The following is a 21,587-nucleotide window of genomic DNA, read 5'->3' as shown; positions in this document are numbered from 1 at the left end:
GAAGGGGATATTATAGAGTTCAGGAAATGTTTGTCAGCTCAGGCTCCAATGAATGCAGAAACTAGGCGTCTCTGGTTTAAAGCTAGTAACGATATTTCCAGTTAGTGGTCTTTTTACAGAGACCACGAATAGATATTGCCATCGAGTTATATATATAGGAACAAATTATGTGGCTAAATAGGTTTAAAGCTTGTCAATCTGAGATAAAGTTATTAGTAATGTTTCAAATCAGCTTGGAAAACCTAATTTTAATATTGGTTAAAGAAAATAGGGTATAAAGATTTCCATACTCAGAGCGGATACCTGTTGACCAACACACATGAAGACTTACGTTACATATACACTTAATTCTTATTTAAGACACAATCAAATGAAAGGGAGTAATTAAATTAGGAAATATTATAGAAAATTTATTCATTTATCGACTAAACTATGATTTCAGTGCTGAATGTCCTAGCTACCTAGTAAACAGACAGCGAACGATTAGCCCACTGTCGACGAGTGGGTATTTTAAAACCTTTACAAAAATTATGAATCTTGAAAAGCTTTAGCGCAGTTCAGCTGAAAGATATCGTGGTATTTGTTTAAAGTAAATATGAATAAGACGTAAAGATGATAAAGATATACAAGAAGAATTAAAATTATCATTGAATTCCGCGATTTAACTCAAGTCGTTATCCTGTTTAAAGAGAGGGGGCCTAAGTGGGCTATGTTCTTTTTTCATTAGTATATTAACGATATATTATGAAAATGAGACGGTATATTTCAGGTCAGACGGTCACACTGCTGCTCTCTCCTGCTCAGACATGCAACAAAAAAATTAGTCGTTATTGAGAGGGGTATGGACAACAGACGAAAGCAACCATTGCAAATTGCAAAGCTCGTGCGAACCTCACCCCGGCGTGTTTGGGGACAATATGCTATGAAGTTATGGTATGTTAGGCAAAAGGGGTGGTAGGTACCTTGCAAGCGTTGGCTTTTCTGGGCCGTTTTGCCTCTTGTCCATACCCCACTTTTCCTCAGCAATTTCCCAAAACGGGATTGATGCAACGGGTCAAAACTTCCAATATTTTTGAACCGAACGGTAGCTGCGCGTCCATATGTCGAATTTTTGAATTCAGACAAGTCCGTTGATCCAAACATGCGGCCCTGTTCAAAAACCTGTTCCCGCTAAATACCATCGCGCCGTTGCACCACCGTTGACGCCTCACCCGAAATTCCATGACAAAGCGTGGGGCTATAAAAACAAACAGATTTCTTGGCGGCCGCTTGAACAACTGTAAAAGTGGGCCGCCAGCAAAGAAGCAGCAACAACAACAGCAGTGGCAGCGGCAGCGCTGCGACGCAGCCAAAACGAGAGTCGAGGCGTCGCGTCGTCGGAGATTTCACTTTTCGATTCGGAGCGAGCGAGCGGTTGAACGGTGCGCAGCCAACGATTTCTGTTTAATTGAGACTGAAAGCCAGCTTAGAGGAGCACTTTGTACCTGACCCCAACCGAAGCGAGAAACACCCCGAGAAACCCCACGATAACGAGATGTACCGCGCCAGTGGACGAATTATGCAACAGCTGCGCCACAGGATGCCCGCGCCAGAGGGTCGTCTGGCTGTGAGCCTGGCCGCGCCTGCGCTGAAAACTTTCACTCTGCGACAGCAGCAGAGGCATGAACAGGTGCGCTGGACTGCAACGTCGACGGTGAGCAGCAAACAGGTGACGACACCGCCGCCCAGACACGACTGGAATCGTGCCGTCAGCGAGGCGGAGCGAATTGTCGGCTATCCAACGTCGTTCCTGAGCCTGCGGTGGCTCCTGAGCGATGAGATCGCCAATGTGGCGCTGCATCTACGCAAACTGGTGGGCAGTGCCCATCCCCTGATGAAGACGGCCAAGTGAGTGCATCATCCATGAAGTCCTAATCCTCGTTTCTAAATCGCTGTATCGTAGGCATCTGCTCTACAATGGCAAGAACACGATGCAGGCCTGGGGACTGATTGTGCTGCTGGTGTCCAAGGCAGCCGGACATGCGCCCAGTGTGCCCGATGTGGAGCAGGACAAGAGTGCCGGCGTCCTGCACTCCCAGCGCGCCCTCGCCGAGGTCACCGAGATGATACGGATCTCCCATTTGGTGCACAATGTATGCTGATCCTTTCCACTTTCCATTGAAACGATTCTCTAACCCAAACCCAAACCCAAACACACTCTTCTCTCCCAGAGCGTGGTGAACCTGCAGTCCAGCACGGAGGCTGGCCAGGATGCGGCCACCTACGACGACATGTCGTTCGGCAACAAGATCGGCCTGCTCACCGGCGACTATCTGCTGGGACACTCGAGCGCGGAGCTGGCCAATTTGCGCAACCAGGAGGTGGTGGAGCTCATCTCCTCGGCCGTGCGGGACTTCTCCGAATCGGAGTTCATCGGGGAGCGGGACGAGCAGAACAATCCGCTGCCCTACAAGCCGGGCACCTTCCAGCGACCCTCGCTGAGCGTGGCCGTGGACTTCAACGAGCACGACGTGATGACGCCCATGCCCATTGCCCAGGTGCTGGGCAATCCCGAGCAGGAGTGGGAGTGCCGGAACATCCTGAATGCGGGCAGCCTGCTGGGCAAGTCCTGCCAGGCCTCGCTGAAGCTGGCCGGCCAGAGCGAGGAGCTGCAGCGTCATGCGTATCGCTTTGGCAAGCATCTGGCCCTCGCCTGGCAGGCCTGCCTGGACGCCGAGCCCTTCCAGTGTCCCACCCTGCCCCTGGACACCACCTTCAGCCTGGTCAGTGCCCCCGTGCTCTTCCACCTGGAGCACGATCCCAGCCTGTACGCCCAGCTGGAGCAGGGCAAGCAGTCTGTGGACAACATCGACTACGACAAGATCCACAAGGCCGTCCTGGCCGGCCCTGCCCTGGCCAAGACCAAAGAGCTCCAGAGGAAGCACACGGCGGCTGCTCTGGCCGTGCTGCAGCACTTTCCGGCCACAGACGCGCGGCAGGCTCTGGAGAACATCATCCTGGCCATGCAGGATCTCTGACCAGCAGCAGGCACTAGCATCACAATTTCCATGGGTTCAGGTTATAGTTAAGTAATATTTATCACTCCATCCACATTAAAGGGGACGGCTCACATAATACAATTGGGAATACTCTCTTCTCTGGGTGGGGGGGATTGGTTTCGGTTACGTTTATTCATGAATGGCAGGGAACAGGCGGTGGGATGCCCCAGCGGCTAGCGGCTAGCGGCTAGCGGCTGGTGATCCTCATCAGAATCAGCTGACGGCAGCGATCGTAGTCAAAATACTGCGGAAAGTCCAGGGGCAGGTGCTCCAGTTGCCACGGTTTGTGGGCTGTTTGCTTGAGGAAATACTCGTACATGGGCGCCACCGAGTCGCAGTCCTCGAAGGTGAACACAACGCGCTTCTCGAGGGCCATGTAAATCGTCTTGGGCCTGCCAGTCGGTCGTCCTCTGGCCAGGATCTGATCGACAACGGTCACGAAGGCGTCGGTGAGGGTGTCATCGTAGATCACATCCGCAGCCAGAATCACATCGCTGGCATCGATGGCGGACAGGAGCTCTGGCGCCTGCTCTTCTCGGGGTATCAGAAAGTTGAACTCCAGGACCGACACCTGGCCCCTCAGCAGGCCTGCATTCCGCTGCACGTTTCCACGGATAAGCTTCAGGATGCAGCCCAGATCCACGTCCGTGCAGTAGACCTGTCCGCCGCTGTGGATGGCCGCTGCTATGCTGGTCAGTCCCACGCCGGCGCCCAGCTCCATTATGGTCTGGTTGGCGAGCTGCTCCCGCTGCGAAAACAAGTAGTCCGCCAGGAGCAACGCTCCGCGCCACACCTGCAGTCCCACCAGCTTCAGCTCGGTGGCCTCGGAATGTTCAAGTTCTATGACGCCCCGACGCGGCCGTGGCACGTCCAGATCGCCATCTTTATCGGCGGTGGTGCGCCCAATCCGCTCCAGCTTCTCGTCGGGATACCGGAAACGGAACTTGGAGACCACTTTGTGGCCATCCTCCGTCTTCGTCGGCTGGTAGTTGGTTTCACTGTAGATTTCCGATGTGACCGTGAACATGATCGCGTGTTATGTGCGCCCCGTACATATACATTTTATATATTATATCTAGAATTTTAGGGCCAAAATTGTTCTCCAAGGTCTGGGACTCAGATCACAAAATTCAAAATATACCGTAAATATACTGACGAATTATTTGTATACAAGTTGCATCATATTCTTCGTTTTTGATATTCGCTTCATTATTACTAGCTAGCTAAGACTCTCAGCTCTGAACTTATAATTTCCTCCGATTATTAAATCAATTTTCTACAAGACTGGTTAAATTAAAGTTTTCATCTTTATTGCATTGCTTTTAAAATAGGGTTTAAACAAAAACGGTCAACAAATATTTCCACTAAATTAATGTCTTTACATGGGAACTACACTATTAACTACATTTTTATGTAATTACCAAAAGCGACACCTGAAGGGGAAATGTGTACGTTTTTGGCCATTTTTTTCATATAATTTTTTCATAATATACTGCAAAATATTAGAAAATACTAATACTACTATACAAGTGGAGATGTTTTCATTTTTGTAACTTCTTGTATGCTTTTTATTGAATTTACCTCCTACAAAATGTGGTGCATTGAAACTGCTATGCATTCTCTAAGCTAACTTTTATAATTAATACGCCCCACAATAGATGAAATATACCATTAGATACCAAAAGTAGTTCGACTTCAAGATTTATCAAAAATTAGCTCCAATCGGTATCGTAAATTGATTTTGAATTTCGACTCGTTTCCCACGGCACAGTGAGCCAAAGACAGGCTCAAATTTTTGTTAAGAATTGTTTTATCAGGGAATATAATTATGATAATAACACTTTTTTCATTTCTAATTGCACCATTATAATATAAATTACAATCAAAATAATTAGAAATAAATAAATATTTTAACAATGTTGAATAAAATATGAACTTTTATGAAGAAATCTTGATACAATTCAGTTAGTTACTTATGGTATTATAACCAATTAATATCAATGTTTTCGCCGTGTTATTTATGTTTTTTGTAGAGTTTTCTTTGTTCTTCGACCACTGTCTTCCAAAGCAACAAGTGCTGGAAAAGCACTTAAGATTCAGTATTTTGAATGTTTTAGTATTTTTCGGCTGTGGTTTTCTAGTATTTTGTCAATTTCATCAATCTATTGAAATTCATTTTCAACGTTATATAGAAATCCAATAAAAGCAATTATTTAAAGTAAGCCAGTCAAGTAGAAAATTGATCTGTTAATCGTATAACTTTATATATATATATTTCGGTATATTTCTGAGGGTCGGACGGTATATTTAATCGATAAGTCTGCGGTCACACTGGTGGCATGCGGTATTAAGTGCTCCTCAAATCAACAAAAAATTAGCTAATTTTATTAATTAAAAATGGACGAGGAGGAGGATCCGATTGTGGAGGAGGTAAGTCCGAGTGGAGTACCAACGTTTGCAGCCATAACTCAATTGCGAATCCCCCCCAGATGCCCGTGTTTCTGTCAAAGACCCTGCACGACAGCTTGTACCTTTTCCAATACCCCACAAAGACGGAGCTGCCAAACCACGACGAGTCCGTGGTCATCAACTGCTGCGTAAAGCCGTTCACCCAGGAAGTCAAGGTGGACTTCGCCCTGAACACGGAATCGAAACACTACGATCGCTTTAAGGGTGAGCAGTTCGCGGTGGCCGCCGACGGGAAGAACACATTCGGCGCCTTGCCGTCGAAGGGCAGTGAACGGCCCACCTACAAGCGTGGGATCATGGACAAGCAGGCCTTCACCAGCACGCGCTCGCTGACAGACATTTCCAAGTATATTGTGGGCATCTACGCGGACAAGGAGATGCACCTATCGCCGCTGACGAGCATTGTTCAGCTGCGGCCCGCCCTGAGCCACTTCGACAAGGAGGACAAGCGCAAGAAAGCGGAGCAAAAGGCCCAAAACGACGATGTGGACGACGACGAGGTGCTGCAGCAGGTCACAGTGAAGTTCGCTCGCGACAAGGGAGCCGCATCCAAGAAGACGAAGGAAGAGCGTGGCACCTACGACAGCTTTGTCCAGCGCATTGTCGACGAGCCGTGGTGCGAGACATTATGGCACGCCCGTACCTCAGCCGCGGTGGAGCTGGAACGCCAGAAGCTCTATGCCACCAACCACCAGTCGAACCTTTCGCTGACCCTCAGTTCCGGCGACTACCTGCAGAAGCTGCTGCCGTACAACGAGAACGTGCAGAAGGTGGACGAGTCCAGTGTGCTGCCCGTGTACAACAAGGCCATGCTGAAGACTATGCCGCTGCTGGACCAGCTGCGTATCCTGCTCAAGGACGCCAGGATGCTGTCGTTCGGAGATGTCCTCCAGATACTCATGGAGCAAGTGGATCCCCATGTGACGCCCGACAAGGTGCTGGCCCTGCTGCCCCAGGTCGGTATTCTGCTGAACGGCAACTGGGTGCCCAAATCGGAGGTGGTCTTTCCCGAAAAGATGCTTTCCCACGCCAACGGTGTCACTGCCGAGCAAATGATACGCGCCAGGGACTATATAGTGAGGCCTGAAACATTACATACATATCCTTCATTTATCTATATATGTCCGACCCTCTGCAGCTCTATAGATTCTCGCGAACGTCGTGCCTGCACCGTACACAGGTGATGGCCGCCACCCAGCTGCCGCCCGCGGAGACCTTCGATGTCCTGCGGACCGTGGCCAAAGTGAACACTACGAAACGCTGGGAGCTGCTGCTGCCGCCGGACAAGGAGTTCGAGCAGAAGCATCCGGAACTGGTGCAGCGCCAGGAGCTACACTGGCGCGCCTCGGAGCAACACTACAACGAAATGGACTGGGCCAAGGAGACGAAGCGAGTGCGCAAGCGCTCAACCCGCAAAAGCGAGTCCCAGTCCTCAACAGCCATGCCACCGCCTGCCACAACGACACCAGCGGAAGCGTAGCACCACCACAGGGACCACTGGGAAATTTGACGATGATAAGAAGGTGGTGGAGGAGGAGGTGCGGCCCCTTGGGTGCTAATAAACAGACCAACAAGATTATTATGTTAAAAATTTCCACTGTGTAATGCGCTCCGTAATCTGACCGACCAGGGAGTCCCGATTGGTCTTGGTCACCTCGAAGATGACAGCGCCGGGGGCGCTCTTCAATCGCTCCACCAGCGGCATAGACTGGCGGGTCGTCTGTGGAATGGTGGCCAGAATGGGGCGTTGTTGCTGGAGGACTTTGGCGATGGCAGTTTCGAAGCGCTTGCTCAGCAGCTCCATTTTGCCCACTTCATCGATGACCAAGAGCTCGCAGCCGGAATGACTGCCATCGAGCAGTGGCAGCGTCAGATCCTCAAAGTCCTTCACATAGACCGAGTACTTGCCCACTTTGGGGCGTCGCAGGTTGTCCAGCGGCCGCTCCCGCGCCAGTATTCCTCGCTCGCCGGTCAGGGTGACCACATCAAAGCCGATGCGCTGCCCTTTTCCATCGGCACGCACCTCCTCCGTGTAGAATCCCTGGAGCTTGCTCTGCTCGCTCAACTTTGAGCAGATCTTACGAACCAACGTGGTCTTGCCAACACCTGAAGGGATACTGGAGATGAAGGGGAGATTGCTGGGTGCACGGCAAGACTTACCCGGGGGCCCTGTGATCAAAATAGCCGTTAAAATATTAGTTTTTTCCATTTAATAATTGTTTCGTGTTGTAGTGTTGGGAAACGTCAGCAGAAATGTCGATAGCATGTTATCGGACATCCAAAAACAAACACAGATGTAATGCGCGGGCTGGAGGTTTTTTTGTTCTATACGAAATATTTATGCACGACTAAATAAACGCCATTTCTGTTTGGGACGAATTGCTTCTTCAGCTTTTTCACCGAAGAGCCGCAGACGCAGCAGCTGCAACTGGGTCTCCATGTGCTCGCCAACGAGAAGCAGTTGCTCGCCGCGCATCTGGAAGTCGCTTTCCTCCTTGGCCTCATCCACAATCTTGATTTTCTTGCGGCGACGCTGGAATCGAATCTTCCGCTCAATGTAGTCCGTCGTGATGCTGATATTCTGACTGACGGTGCGCTTGTTTCGCTTGTATCCCCGCCGAAAGCAGGGCAAACGCATGTAGAAATCGAATATGCCTTGATACTCGACGCGCAGGAACTGAAAGAAGTCAAGGTGCTGCACCTCCTCCAGGTCGCGCCTTTCCTTGGCCATCGTGAAGTAGTTGTTGATCATCGCCACGAACACATTGATCAGGACGGTGCAGATGAAGAAGCCCAGGATGGCGTACAGTATCAGTCCTACGGCCTTGCCGCCGTGGAACATTTCGCTGGGATGGATGTGGGAGCTGAAGCCGAACGAGAAGCACATGCAAGTGATCAGGCTCTGGAAGAAGCGATTGAAATAGATGCTATTGTTCCCATTGATGATGACCATCATCATGCAGAAGCCGAACAGAAAGATCAATATCATCATGGCCATGCTGACCACCGGCTGCCAGGCCATGCGCAGCGTTTGGTTGAACAAATGAAAGACATTCGCGAACTGCAGGATCCGCCACAGCCGCAGCGTGGTCAGACAGATGAGCAGCCCGATCAGCATATGCACGAGCCCTTCGAGCCGCGATCCTCGCCGAAAGTCCACAAAATCCATGTTCCCGAAGACGCTCACATTCTTGAGCATTGAGCGGACCAGCGAGGCGCGAAAGAACATCACCCAGAGGACCACTGCATTCAGTCCGAATATCAGCAGGTCCATGATGTTCCACACGTTCTTGAGGGTGCGCGAATCGTACCACACCTTGTTCACCGTCGCCTTCCCGAACTGCAGCAGCACCAGTATGTAGATCATATAGACGAACAGGTCGTACCATTTGAGATGATCGAAGTCCCGCAACAGGACGTACCCCTCCACGCCCACGTGCGGCAGGACACCCCCGAAGGGCAGCTGCTCCAGGCGCAGCGTGATCACGCTGAACAGATTCATGTCCACATTGTACATGGTGAAGTCTATAAAGATCGCCGACGTGTTCCTTGTGAGCCAGTGCTGTTCGGTGAGGAAGTCGAGGACCATCTTGGTGCTGACTTTGCTGCGCGACAGCAGTGTCGAGTAGCCCCTCAGCTCCGGATAGTAGTCGAAGAAGCCAATGTGATGGAAGTTCAGCAGGAAGCTATCAATCGCCAACCACTTCATGGGCACCCAGGGGCGTGTGACGCGCCAGTGCAGATCCTCGTACGGCACCACTTTGTAGGGCTTTTGCCAGCCGGGCAGGTAGGACGAGTCCGTGTATTCGGGAGCACTCCAGCCGATCTTGCGGCTGCTCCGCCGCAGCTGCCGCACGCGGATAACGCCCAGCATCACCCATTGCTCGGCGTGCACCCAGGGGGGGCTGGTGAAGGTGGTGCCCGGGGTGGTGGAGTTCGTGTCGAAGGTGTTGATCAGATTGATCTCGATGTAGTCGAATAGCTGATTGATGTGCACCAGCTCCTCGAGGCCATAATAGTCCGTGTGATTGAACAGCATGAGCTTCTTGATCATGTCCGAGCTGCGGTAGACGCGCGGCTCCCAGGTCGCCAGCATGGCCAGCATCAGCCAGAAGTAGTAGCGCCCGAACAGCCACAGATCCCTGCTGATCTCCTTGTACATCTCGTTCAGCTTCTCGTTCCGATACTGCGAGGTGATCAACAGGTTTCGCCGCTGCCGCTCCACTTTCTGCACCAGAAAGTCCTCCCTATCGTATTCCGGCCTGCTCTTGTCCATGTCCGGCACATAATGATCCCGCGGCCAAATGGTGCGATCCACTGCGATGATGATAAACTTGATGGGATCTCCGACAAGGTACTGGAACATCAACACCATGATGATCCTAACGCCGTTCGTCTTGTCCCGCACCAGTTCCTGGTGGAAACCGAACCGTATGAAGATCGATCCAATGCATATCAAAATAATAGAGATGGTGATCGTGAACAATATTAAATGGGATCTAAAGGGCGTCATTTTTCCCAATTATATTTACTCTGACACCCTCTAGATTGCTTTGATTCTCTATACAATATTCTCCATTTACGATTTGACAACGCGTGGTTTTTTATCTTAAATCTGTTCCGTTTAAATTTTTTAATAATATGTAACCGAAAAATCTGTACGGCCATTCAAATTTTTTATCCACCCAGGTATCATTTAACATGAATATCGATATCGATAATCTGAGTACAAGGCTTTATTGTGGGGATTTCTGAAAGTGATTTTGATTAAACTCTGTAGTTGTTGCTTAGCAATACAAAGAAAAGGACAATCGGCTAAAGATTAAATCGCTTAAGCCTAGTACTCAGACAACAGACTAATTTCAGTAGCTAACTAGTAACAATTAGTAGACAATTAGTAATGCAATGCATAGGTTATCTAAAATTCGGAGACCAATCGCACCTGTTGCACAATAATAATATCGGAACAATTCAATTCAAATTTTATATGACCATTTTTCATGACGTATGACCATTTGTAGAGTTCGATTACTGGAAAGATTTTAAAGTTGATAAAAGCTAATAATAGTCGCAATATATTTAAGGTATTCTTAAGATATATTTAACCATATTTTTATTTTTATTTTATATCTTATTTCTTATATCTTCAGATCTTTTTAAAGCCTAGTACTTAAATCAACAAGGATTTTCACCACTCAAATCAGGGATAATATTTGTATGATAACGAAGAGACATCATTTTTTACTGCTGTTTGTTCGCCGACTAGTTCTCAAAAACACTCATTACCAATACTTGATTAACTAAAAATTATGAAATGAAAAGTGTAAGATTCTATCATTTTTGCAGAAAAAGCTGATTATCTCGATCATATTCCTCCCCAACTAAAAAGCACATACATAAATCGCTTTCGCTGCATGCTTTTCCCATAGGGGCATCTCTGTTTTTGCAACTAGTCAGATCTGAAAACAGAATTACCGATTAATACTAGAAAAGCAACCGATGGTATTTCCTGGGATCGAGCGATATAGCGATTTCGTAGCAGAATAGGCGGTAAATTTAAAATGGAGGGCAGCAAGCGAGGCCACCTAATTATAAAATTATATGCGGTCGAAGAAAATCTGATTATACGGATACAATAATTTATTCATTTTATATCCGGTTAATATATATATGAACTATATTAGAGGTGCCATAAACTGCAAAGCCAAACGAATTCCAATACTGTAGGCTCTCTCGGTTGGTTTCAAAAACTCTAGTGCTCTGCCTGGAGATTTAATGTAATTCACTATGTGGGCAGGGCTGAAGTTTTTAGTAAGCCTGCATTATTCAACGGAATATCAAAATTGTGCAATAGGAACGATTACTCTCTTGCGGTTTTTTTGTTTGACCTTTTTCGCCAAAGCCTTTTTTAGGTGAAATCCAATAAAAGCAAGTATTTTTATTAAACCAATCAAGTAGAAAATAGGTTAATTAATTGGATAAAATTATGTGGGCAGGGCTGAGAGATCCATTTAGCTTGTAATATTCGATGGAATATCAAAAACGAGGAATATGTATAAAGAATTTCAATGCATCAGTATATTTACAGTGTATTTTTAAGATGAGACGGTATATTTTGGTATATTGCTGAGGGTCGGATGGTATATTTTATCAATGAGTTCGCGGTCACACTGCACACAATATTATCAAAACCTCCAATTTTTTTGAACCAAGCGGTTGTTGCGCGTCCATGAAACAACAGGACAGTGTCGAATTTTTTTTGAATTGAGAAATGCGCGTTGTCCATATATGCGGCTCGAAAATATCTATTGATAACTAACAAAAATTAAAAACAATCTTGTCGAGTTTTTTTTTTTTTATTACGAAAGTCCGTTGATGGACCATAAAAATATAAAAAAATCCGGCCCTAAAATATCCATTGATATTCTAAAAAATAATAAATAATAACGAACTCGCGTCGTGATCTAAAAAAGCTAAAGAAAGTGAGATGAGATTTCGTACGATCGGTTTTTGACAAATTCTTTTGGTGTCGGTGTCGCCTAACGTTTGCACTTTCGAGATTGGTTTGAGGTTTGAGGCACAAAAAACAACACAACAACAGCGAGAAGGTCGTCGCCGGTAAACAGCAACAAAGTAAACGCGATGCATTAGTGTGATTTTTTTTGCGTGTGTGGGGGTGTCAGCGTTTGCCCGAAAATATTTACCGTTCAAACAACAGCAAAAGCCGGTAAAGAGTCGTCCGCTCTCTCTCTCTCTCTCGCTCTCGTTGTATCGGGCTTACTCTCTCTCTCGCTGTGCAAACTGCTTCCCGCCGCCCCGCCGCACTATTGTGATAAGCTTTTTTTTTCCGGGTGCAAAGCAAAAAAAAGCAACAACATGTGTGCCACCATGCAAAAACAACAGCAGCAACAATGTCCGCCCTGCAGAAGAAGAACAGCAACAAATGGCCTCCTTGTGATACTCAGCTGCCTTCTGCTCCTGCTCCTGCCCAGCCACCCAGTGACGGCCCAGGAGGGTATCGCCCCCGCATCCCCCCCTCAGGTGGCAGCTCTGGCAGCCCCGAGTCCCGCCGCCGGGGGCGCCCCCTCCATCCTCGATCAGTTCAGCCCCAACTGCAGCGCCGTGACGCACATCTTCCAGGGCAGGGGTATCGATGCCAATGAGATACCGCAAAAGCCCAGTAACGGTAAGTGTTGTGGGTAACGGACTGTCTCTATGGGAAACAATTTGATTGTAAGTCTTCGGAAAATTCGGTTCTAATTTGTCGGATTCGAGCCCATTGGGAAGTTTGGTGAAAAAAAGTTAATCTAAAGAAAAGACCCCTCAAGATTCGATCGGATAAAAGTTATTTGTTCACTCCTAGGAGTTACACAACATTTCATAATATTACTAAACCTCGAAAGATAAGAAAAGAAGCCCCGAAGACCGAAGATCGAAAAGAGCAAAGAACAAAGAGAACTTTGAATTGGGCGATCCCATGATTCATGCCGCGTCTGCGTCTGCAGCAGCCGTACTCCTCCGCCTCTCGCCCTTCGCCTCCCCCGGTTGAGGAAATGAAATTCCACGCAAATCAACTCAAAAAAGATTCAACACAGCGCGGTGGGGGCGGGGGAGAGAGGAGAAGCATCCGAATACCTTTACAGCCCGAGGCGATGAGCGATGAGAGATGAGAGGGAAGAGCAGCGCAGCGCAGAGCAGAGCAGAGCAGAATTCCCCGGTGGAGAGCGCTGTGTCCAGTCGGCGGTGCTGTTGGCGCATGCGTGACTGCCCCTCCCCCTCTTCCTCTGCCTCTCCCTCTGCCGCTCTCTCTTCCCAGCAAAGGGTTCCAGTTTCCAAGACCAGTCCAAAGCAGAGCTGAAAAATCTCGAGAAATTCCTTTTCGATCGAAAAACAAGAATGAAGTGCGGCGCATAGGAGACCGAAGCCTGCGATACCCTCCGAATGTCGTCTCTGGACGATGTTTCCTAGCATATCTTTACTCAAAAGTTAAACTGAATGGCAAGCGGAGTAATATCTGCGATGAAAGGGTATCAAAAGCGGCTGGGAGCAGAGATATTGCACACTCGAAAGGAAAACGGCTCTTCTCTTTTGGGAGTGCGAGAGCAAGGAGGTTGTCACACCGCTTTTACAAGCTGTTCGGTGGGAGTGGGGACGAGAGTGGGGCCTCGACCTCGGCCTAGGCATGGAGCTACCTTCCATGGTTTCGATCCGCCTGTGGCTTTTTACTTAATTTGTATAAATCCTGAATTAATCACGCTTAATTGCAATGACTCTCTCGGTCTCGCTCTCGCTCTCGCTCGTTCTCCCGCTCTCTTGTGCACTTCTCTGATCTTCTGCCCTGCCGTCCCGCTGTCCCGCCGTCCCGCAGTCCCGCTTCCCCTTCCATGCGCTTTGTTTGATTTGCGGCCAGGTAAACTGTTGCAGCCTCTCTCCCTCTCTCACTCGCTCTCTCTGCCCGTTTACCTGAGTGTTGCCTTTGTTTATTTTTGGTTTTCAGCGTTTCTTGATTTGCTTTTGTACCCTGTGCTCGCTCGGACACAGAAACCAGAATAAGTATTTTTATTCGAGGGTATCTGCCAGTCGGTTCTCCTAGTCTCCATCCTTTCTTGCTTTTATCTTTTGGTCAAATGCATTGCGTTTTCGTTCATAATTTCATGGAAATGCATAGGGGCAGGGGGGGGGGGGGGGGCGGCACTGCTGTCTGAGGGGGAAAGGAGCGAGCGCTACAGGTAGAGAAGAGTGGAGAGGAAGAGTGGCGTGGCGTGGAGTGGAGTGGGGAGATGGGATGGTCAGTGTTCTTTTGCGTTCTCTTTTGTGTTTGGTCTTTGATATTAATCAAGGTGTCATTGAAATCGTTTAAATTATGCAGTTTGGGATTTTTATATGTGTGCATGGCATGTATGTGTGTGTGTGTGTCGGTATTTCTTATGTGAACCTCTCGCTGTCTGTGGCCCTCTCTCTCTCCCTCTCCCTCATTCACAATATCAATAACTTATCCAAACAGCCTCTGCTCTTCGCTCTTTTTTTACTCTTTTCTCTTTCGCTTCTTTCTTCATGCGCGCTGTGAGTCATAAATCTCGCCGTCGACAGAGGACAGAGGGCGCTGGGCAGAGGGCGCTGGGCAGAGGGCGCTGGGCTGTCTTCTCTTCTTCCCACCTTATCCCCGTTCTTCTGATAAGCGCCAGCATTTAGATAAAGTCCCTCCCGACTTGGACCCGTTCCCAGGCCTCAAACTGTGTAACTTTGCCCTCTCTCTCTCTATCCCTCTCTCTCTCTCTCTTTGGTCGTGCGAGTATGTAGGTTAGTTTTGCTCGTGAGGCTGTGTGCGTGATACTTGGGCGCTGATAAAGCGATATTTCCATTTCCAAACAGACTTTTGATGGAGCGGCAGACCCATTGGGGCCGCAACATTGTCTGAGGGTAGTTATGCATGCGCAGTGCCCGGGAGTGTCCATGGAGGCTCCTTGGGGCAACTGCCCGACACCTTCCATGCAACAGCTGCCTGCCACTTAAACGCTTCATTAAAGCTGCACTTCCTGTGCTCTCGCTCTCGCCCATCTTCTACCCCGCCCTCTCCTCCTGCCTCATCATCATCAGTGGTAGGCAGGCACTTAGCTGAAATTGTTTGCACAATTTAAACAGTTCACAAAACATTAAATCGTTAAAAATAATACGAGTATCAGCGGACAAGGAAGAGAGGGAGAGACCGAGAGACCGAGAGACGATTGAGCATTCCCCGCTCCCTGTCCCTGTCTCTGTCTTGGCCAAAAGAAATTTGCAGTGGAGCTGATGCCAAATCCGGAGACTGGCGGCGGCTGCTCCATTTTGTTGGCGTTGCATCCGCCGCCGTTGCTGGAGCGGCAGTGGCAGTGGCAGTGGGGCCAAGGCATGACTATTAATCATTTTCCAGCAACCAAAACCTAATGGCAGACACTCGGTGGCTCTGCATCCACAACTGCTTCGGTTTGCCCTTTTGCTGCATTGTCGTCGCATTCCTTGGCCGTGGAGGAAGGAGGAATCGAGGAAGGATCGGCGAGGATCAACATTAGCATATTTAGTCCTAAGAATCGCCATTAGTTGGTCTCTAGTGAGGCCATATAATCACAACAGACTCAAGATCTACAAAGTCAACACTTGCCCTCCTCCGCCTCCTCCTCCTCCTCGTCGAACCCTGGGATCAGGGGAAGTATCTGGCGATCTGGGGAATAAATATCGCGCAATTAGCCGACACTCGCACGAGTGTGTGTATCCCTCGGAACGAGCGTGGAATGAGGCTACAACAAAAGGCAAAACGTCAGCGAAATTTCAAACACTGAATCACGGCGATGATTCGATGGATGGATAAAGTGAATGAAAACGAAACCAGAACGATCATCGCCCCCTCTCTTTCCGGCGGAGGATACCAAAAATAGAGGTTGAGAGCAGTTGCAAAGAAGATTCCCAGACGAAGCCGAAGAGCAGACCCAGAAACATTCCCAGAGTCATTCCTAGGAGCCTCAGCGGGTCAAACGTGGCCACTTTAAGGCGAGAGAGAGGGAGGGAGAGGGAGAGAAGATGAATGCCTGTGTGGTCTCAACACTGTCTCTCTCTCTCTCTCTCTGTCTCTCTGTCTCTCTCTCTTGTGTCTCTGTCTCTGTCTCAGAGGCAAGCAACTCCTTAAACAAGTTCTTGCGTGCATTCCATTTTCCATTCCAGTGGAACAGAGAGTCCGAGCAATGAATTTCATATATGGACAAAGCCAATGGTGGAATGCCTTTTCGGGAGCCACAGAGAGGCAGGGGGCTGGAGGCAGGAGGCACAGTTTTAGCTAATTTTGTGTGGTTTTAACCCAACACCTTCCCGCCCGGAAAGGATATTCCACACACTCCCTCTCCCTCTCTCGGGCGTTTGGGCCTTTTCTCACGTTCCGTTTAGGTCTGGCCGTAGATGGTAATTACACAAGCCACGGCCCGGGCCACGCCCCCCGAACGGCAGCCAGCTCCAAATAACAATTACATTTAACATGTTTATTAATAAGCAACATGGCCAAAAAGGGGGGCACTGCGGAAGGGCTTTGGCGGCACCATTAGAGCCCACCCCACCCCACCCCACTCCACTCCAGTCCCAAAAAGTAAAAGAAAAGATAATTAAGTAGTTGGAGCCTCCCTTGTGTGTGGCACACACAAAACCAATGCCGACTCTACGAGCAGGGGGGGTAAACAGTGGATCAGGGCCTTGGATCTTTGCAGAACATTTCCTGCTCCAGCCTGCCACCAGATCTTGGCCCAACCCCATTAGCCGTTTCGATGCAGTAACTCCCTCAGACGCTGTTTCCCATGGCCAGGCCAGAGTGGGCCCTCGGCGGCGGGCATGACGAATGCCAAATTGCTGCAGAGGCCGGAGAGAGACTCGTTCGGGGCCCGGACTGGACCCGACTGGCGGCTCTGGGCTCTGATTTAATTGGGTCACACGAAAGATTTGTTAATTTGCGCCACCTACTTTGATTACACTTTGCAGATAGCCGCGGGGAGGGGGGGGAGGGGGATGCTACGCCTTGGAATGTCCGCCCCGTCCTCGAGCGGCTCTGGCAAGTCTGTAATTAATGCCGGGCAGCCCCTACGTGCGTGCCCTAAAGTTCAAGACCTTCTCGCTGGCTGCCAAAAACCGTAGGATCTTTGCTCAGTGGCAATTACAATAAAATGCAATTGCCTCTGCTGCCACGGATACGGATTCGGCTACGGATTCAATTTCCTACAGTTCGTTAAGGGTTCGGGTTCGGGTTCGGTTCCATGCAAATAACCTTGGCCATTTGTTGTGCTCTCCTCGCACTCCTCGCTCTCCTAATCCGGCAAATAATGGTTTTCAATTAGTTTTGGTCCAGTTTCTGGCTCAAATGCTCAAGTGGAGATGAATGTGCAGCTCAGGGATTGCTCAAGCGAGCAACAAAGAGAAAAAAGGTTCCATAATCTGCTAGTCCTAATCCTCCTCCACCTCCTCAGAGGCAGCCCTGCCTCGCATCGTCTTAAATCTGTTGACAATTTTATTATACAAAACACATTAAATGCCCATTTAATAGAAAATACAAAAAACGCGTCTCGAAACAAATTAATTCTCGTGTGTAAAATATTTTACAATGAACAAAGTTTCGATGGCCATAAATTTGTGGGTTTTATTGACCAAAAGCTACCGGAAACCCGTCAGCGCTGCTGTCTGTCCCAAAATACAACAAAAAAATGCGTAGAAGTCGATAAATTTGGAAGACAACAACCCACACACAATCCGCCGAAGAAGAAGATCAAGAAGAAGACGTCTCCACGTCCAAGTCCGGCGCGGCGCTTGGCATTATAACCAGATATTGCCTGCCTGCCTGCCGGCTGTTCCCCAAACAAGTTTCTCGGTGGATGGCCGCTGGCCCACGCCCACTCCCACGCCCGGAGATGTCTTTGCCAGAAGATAGACGTTAAAATGTTTATGCCTTGCAGTTTATGATATGCGAAGAGGATCCTGCAGATCCCCCCTCCTCGAGAGAGAGAGAGACACAATCGAAGGGCAAATAGAGACATTTCCGGCATCAGAGAGGGGGGGGGGGAGACAGAGCAAACAATGAGACGAAATCCGGCCCAAAGCAGTTGTCCTCATTGTCGTATTGATTTTGGTGTATCGCAGTATCTCATAGATACATATTGCATTTTTTATCAGCTATTTGTTTTGGCTGTTCGCCGGGGTGGCAGTTGCAACATTTTGCGGCAAAAGGTAGGTTCATTGAAATCGAATGAAAGACCAGCGACAGCAAAAGATACGCAGATAAAACGCGGAGCGGAGCGGGGCAGGGGGAGCGGCAGCGGGAGAGAGAGAGATAAAGAAAATCTCTTCTTTCACCTCGACTCCGATTCATCTTTTGGTTTGTGTTTTTTTTTTGTAGTTTTACCGACGGTCTGCTCTCGTGTGTATCCTGTCTGGCGGCAGTCCTCCTCCTCCTCCTCCTCCTCCGCCTCCTCCGGGGGTTACCTGTTTCACAGTTGAGTGGCCTTCCTTCATTCCATAGTGTTGGATTCTTTATGGCCATTTGCCAGAGCCAGAAACAGAGCCAGAAACAGAAACAGAGCCCGAAAGAGATACAGAAACAGAGCCGTATCTTTTGTCGGCATCATCCATCGCTTCCATCGCTGTAACTCATTTCCATTCAGTTCGTAAATTGTGCAAAAAGGATCAACGGGATCCAGCAGGATATCGTGTCCTTCTAGTATCCAAGCATCTGGGTCAACTATCGGCAAGGGAATTGGGGGGAAAAGGGCAATATATACATTTATAAAACACTCAACACCCATATTTAAATTTAAAATTCGGTTTTTTACATGCAAAAATACGGGAAATTAAAAATTTGATTTGATTTTAATGTGATTGAAAAAAAAATATTCAAAATTCGTTTTTATTCACGGATCATATTTAATCTAAATATAAAAACACTTGAAAATATATTATTTATATTACATTTTGTAGGAAATATATTTTATTCGAATACGAAATATATTTCACTTAAATATGAAATATATAATAATATGAAATAAACAATATAATATAAATATGAAAAATATATTTCATTTAAAATTATGAAAATATTTGTATTTTAATTACGAGAATAGTACGAAATATTTTTGTATTTTAATACGAAATATATTTAATTTAAATACGGAATTAATTTAATTTAAATGTGAAAATATTTGAATTATAAATATGAAAACATTGAATTTAAATACGAAATATATTTAATTTGAATGTGAAATATAATTAACTTAAATATGAAATATATCTCATTTAAATACAAAAAATTTATATTTAATATTAATATGAAAATATTAGTATCTTAAATGCGAAATATATTTAATTTAAATATGGAAATATTTGTGTTTCAACTATGAAAATAACACGTCATATTTTTATTTTGAGTACGAAATAGATTTAATTTAAATCTGAAAATATTTGCATTTTATTTACGAAACATATTTAAATCAAGTATATTTTTGTTTTAATTTTCTTAGTGTAAATATTAAAATGTCACGGCTTTTTTTCTCTGGGTGTATGCATATATATTTGTATTCCTCCTAACCCCCTCAGCCACCCCCTTTTCGGATCCACTTAAATCTCTCTTTGGATCGCTTTGATTTTCTTCTTTTTTGTTGTTGTTGTTGGTTATTTTTTTTTTTTTTGGTAATTCAAGCAGCAAAATTGCAGTTAATAAGAGACTGAACGAAAATGAATGAAAACAATTCGAAAAGATACTTTTAAGTAAACTGCTCACGCGCTCACGAGGCAGCTATCGGGTGAAAGAGGGAGAGGGAGAGAGAGAGACAGGGAGATATCGATGGAATGGCGTCTGGAGGCTCACCCAAGACGAGGCCTGGGTCGAGAGGCGTCCGAAAGGAACTCAACCTGAATTTATGTGTTTCATTAAAACCGTTATGGGACGCGTGTTTCGCTGCCATTACGGGAACGGGATTGGGATCGGGCAGTGGTCCGAGATGGAGCGGGAGATGGGAGGGGGGAGGGGGGAGCAGCATGATGGAACATTACACTGTAATGATGTGGACTCCTCTCTGGTCGCTCAGTCGGTATCTTTCAGATTTCTTTTGCGCCTTGGACAATGCCTAAATGCTGGCTGTGGCTGGGGCTGTGGCTGGAGCTGCGGTTGTGGCCTCGTTTCACTTTGGGGTTTCAATTATCCGAGATTGAGGTTTTATTTTTTGTTTTGCTGCGGATAAAATGTTGATGATGTTGTGCAATGTGCAGATCCCGAAGGTTTTCTGATGAAAGTTTTGCCATAGCATCTGCTGGCCATTGATCTGTGAAGGGAGTCATCCAGCCCCCCAGCACCGTTCAGTCTGTCACTGCGCCACAAGTGAGATGTTCCAAACGATTGACTCCGATTCCAGGTCCAACCCTAGTCTAGGGCCCACCAGTCCTGGCTTTGGCCTGCGATCGCGTCAAGCGGCTGAGAGCCAAGTTCAGCGGAAAACCCAGAGAGCCAGACCCCGCAGCCGCACCCTCACCCGCAGAGAGTTGTAACTCCCAAAACCCAGTCCCCGTCCCATGTGTATTTGTATCTACAACACCTTTTACCAAGAAACAACAACAAGCAGCAGCAACAATTACAGCAGTCACCACCTTTGGTGGTTTCCACTCCTCAGTCCTCAGTCCGCAGTCCTCAGTCCTCATTCCTCGACGGCGTCGGCGCCTTGTGAACCTGCTCAAGAAGTCTCGGATCGCCAGAAACTACCTAAGCAGCCGACACCAGAGAGCGAGAGAGAGAGAGGGAGAGAGAGAACCCTTCTCCATGGAGAGTACAGGAGGTGGGGGCGGCGGCCATGGAGACCTGTTGTTTATTGTCTTATGACTGGGAAGTTATAAAACAAAGCGTCAATTGACGACTGCCGCCGCCGCCGACTGACTCGCCGACTCCTTGAACCTTCTTTGGGGGCTCTTTGGCTCTGAGAAATTTACATGAATGTTTGCCCCCCCCCCCCCCCCCCCCCCCCCCCCCCCCACCCACCGAAACACTCCACTCCCGGGGAGTCCGGGAGTCTGTTCAGGTCTTTCGGGCATTAAAAATCAATAATAAAAGCATTGCATGATCTGCCGCACTTGGACGTAATCCAGGGCCATCTTCAAATGTGATTTAATACAATTTTCATTTGCTTTCTTTTGCAGGTAAGTACTCCCCCTTACCCCTTACCCCTTCACCCTCCCCCTACCCCCTGCCGCCATTTCCTGTACAGATCAACGGGGATCCGCTGGTGGCAAGCGGCGTCTGCAAATTAATAATAATCAAGCCCAAATTACACAATGACACGCACTTGATGATGTCCCCCGGTCCCCCCTTACCCCGGTGCCCCCTTACCCCGGTGCCCACTTGTGCTCCCTCTCTCTCTCTCCACCATCAATTAGGCACATCTTTCAATCAACCGAGCGACAGACAGTACGTACGGGCCTGAAGCCGATGAGATTTTTGAGATGTACAAAGAATTAGCGCTAATAATTAGAAGACAGCTCTCGAGAACAAAAAGATACATTTGATGATCAGCAATTACCACACGCCAACGCTTA

General features: G+C 47.8%; 6 protein-coding genes across 6 annotated transcripts in view; 3 read left to right on the top strand and 3 right to left on the bottom strand.

Annotated features, from left to right (window-relative positions):
* The first annotated feature begins 865 nt into the window (after positions 1-865).
* Pdss2 (Decaprenyl diphosphate synthase subunit 2) lies at positions 866-3,119 on the top strand. The gene is made up of 3 exons (XM_001353177.4): positions 866-1,887; positions 1,943-2,132; positions 2,211-3,119. The coding sequence occupies exons 1-3, from the start codon at positions 1,535-1,537 to the stop codon at positions 3,015-3,017; spliced, it is 1,350 nt and encodes a 449-aa protein (XP_001353213.1). The 5' UTR covers positions 866-1,534; the 3' UTR covers positions 3,018-3,119.
* A 17-nt stretch (positions 3,120-3,136) lies between these two features.
* On the bottom strand, positions 3,137-4,171 carry LOC4812845 (methyltransferase-like protein 22). The gene has a single exon (XM_001353176.4). It carries the CDS (start codon positions 4,063-4,065, stop codon positions 3,226-3,228), a length of 840 nt encoding a protein of 279 aa, XP_001353212.1. The 5' UTR covers positions 4,066-4,171; the 3' UTR covers positions 3,137-3,225.
* A 1,154-nt stretch (positions 4,172-5,325) lies between these two features.
* On the top strand, positions 5,326-7,086 carry Polr3E (RNA polymerase III subunit E). The gene is made up of 3 exons (XM_001353175.4): positions 5,326-5,468; positions 5,528-6,583; positions 6,646-7,086. Exons 1-3 carry the CDS (start codon positions 5,436-5,438, stop codon positions 6,985-6,987), a joined length of 1,431 nt encoding a protein of 476 aa, XP_001353211.3. The 5' UTR covers positions 5,326-5,435; the 3' UTR covers positions 6,988-7,086.
* Positions 7,084-7,757, bottom strand: LOC4813097 (nucleoside-triphosphatase THEP1). The gene is made up of 2 exons (XM_001353174.4): positions 7,668-7,757; positions 7,084-7,613 (listed from the first exon to the last, which is right to left on the bottom strand). Exons 1-2 carry the CDS (start codon positions 7,714-7,716, stop codon positions 7,087-7,089), a joined length of 576 nt encoding a protein of 191 aa, XP_001353210.4. The 5' UTR covers positions 7,717-7,757; the 3' UTR covers positions 7,084-7,086.
* Positions 7,758-7,825: 68 nt separating this feature from the next.
* Positions 7,826-10,173, bottom strand: brv3 (brivido-3). Its single transcript, XM_002134737.2, has one exon. It carries the CDS (start codon positions 10,018-10,020, stop codon positions 7,846-7,848), a length of 2,175 nt encoding a protein of 724 aa, XP_002134773.2. The 5' UTR covers positions 10,021-10,173; the 3' UTR covers positions 7,826-7,845.
* A 1,490-nt stretch (positions 10,174-11,663) lies between these two features.
* Positions 11,664-21,587, top strand: part of dlp (glypican dally-like) — a 35,215-nt gene continuing 25,291 nt past the window's right edge. The window contains exon 1 of the mRNA XM_033382473.1: positions 11,664-12,693. Coding sequence (XP_033238364.1) covers positions 12,384-12,693 — 310 coding nt within the window. The 5' untranslated portion in view covers positions 11,664-12,383. The remainder of the gene's footprint in view (positions 12,694-21,587) is intronic.

Source organism: Drosophila pseudoobscura, chromosome X (assembly GCF_009870125.1).
Source record: "Drosophila pseudoobscura strain MV-25-SWS-2005 chromosome X, UCI_Dpse_MV25, whole genome shotgun sequence".
Lineage (NCBI taxonomy): Eukaryota > Metazoa > Arthropoda > Insecta > Diptera > Drosophilidae > Drosophila > Drosophila pseudoobscura.
The sequence above is the reverse complement of the archived record's forward strand: the minus strand, read 5'-3'. Positions and strand labels throughout refer to the sequence as shown.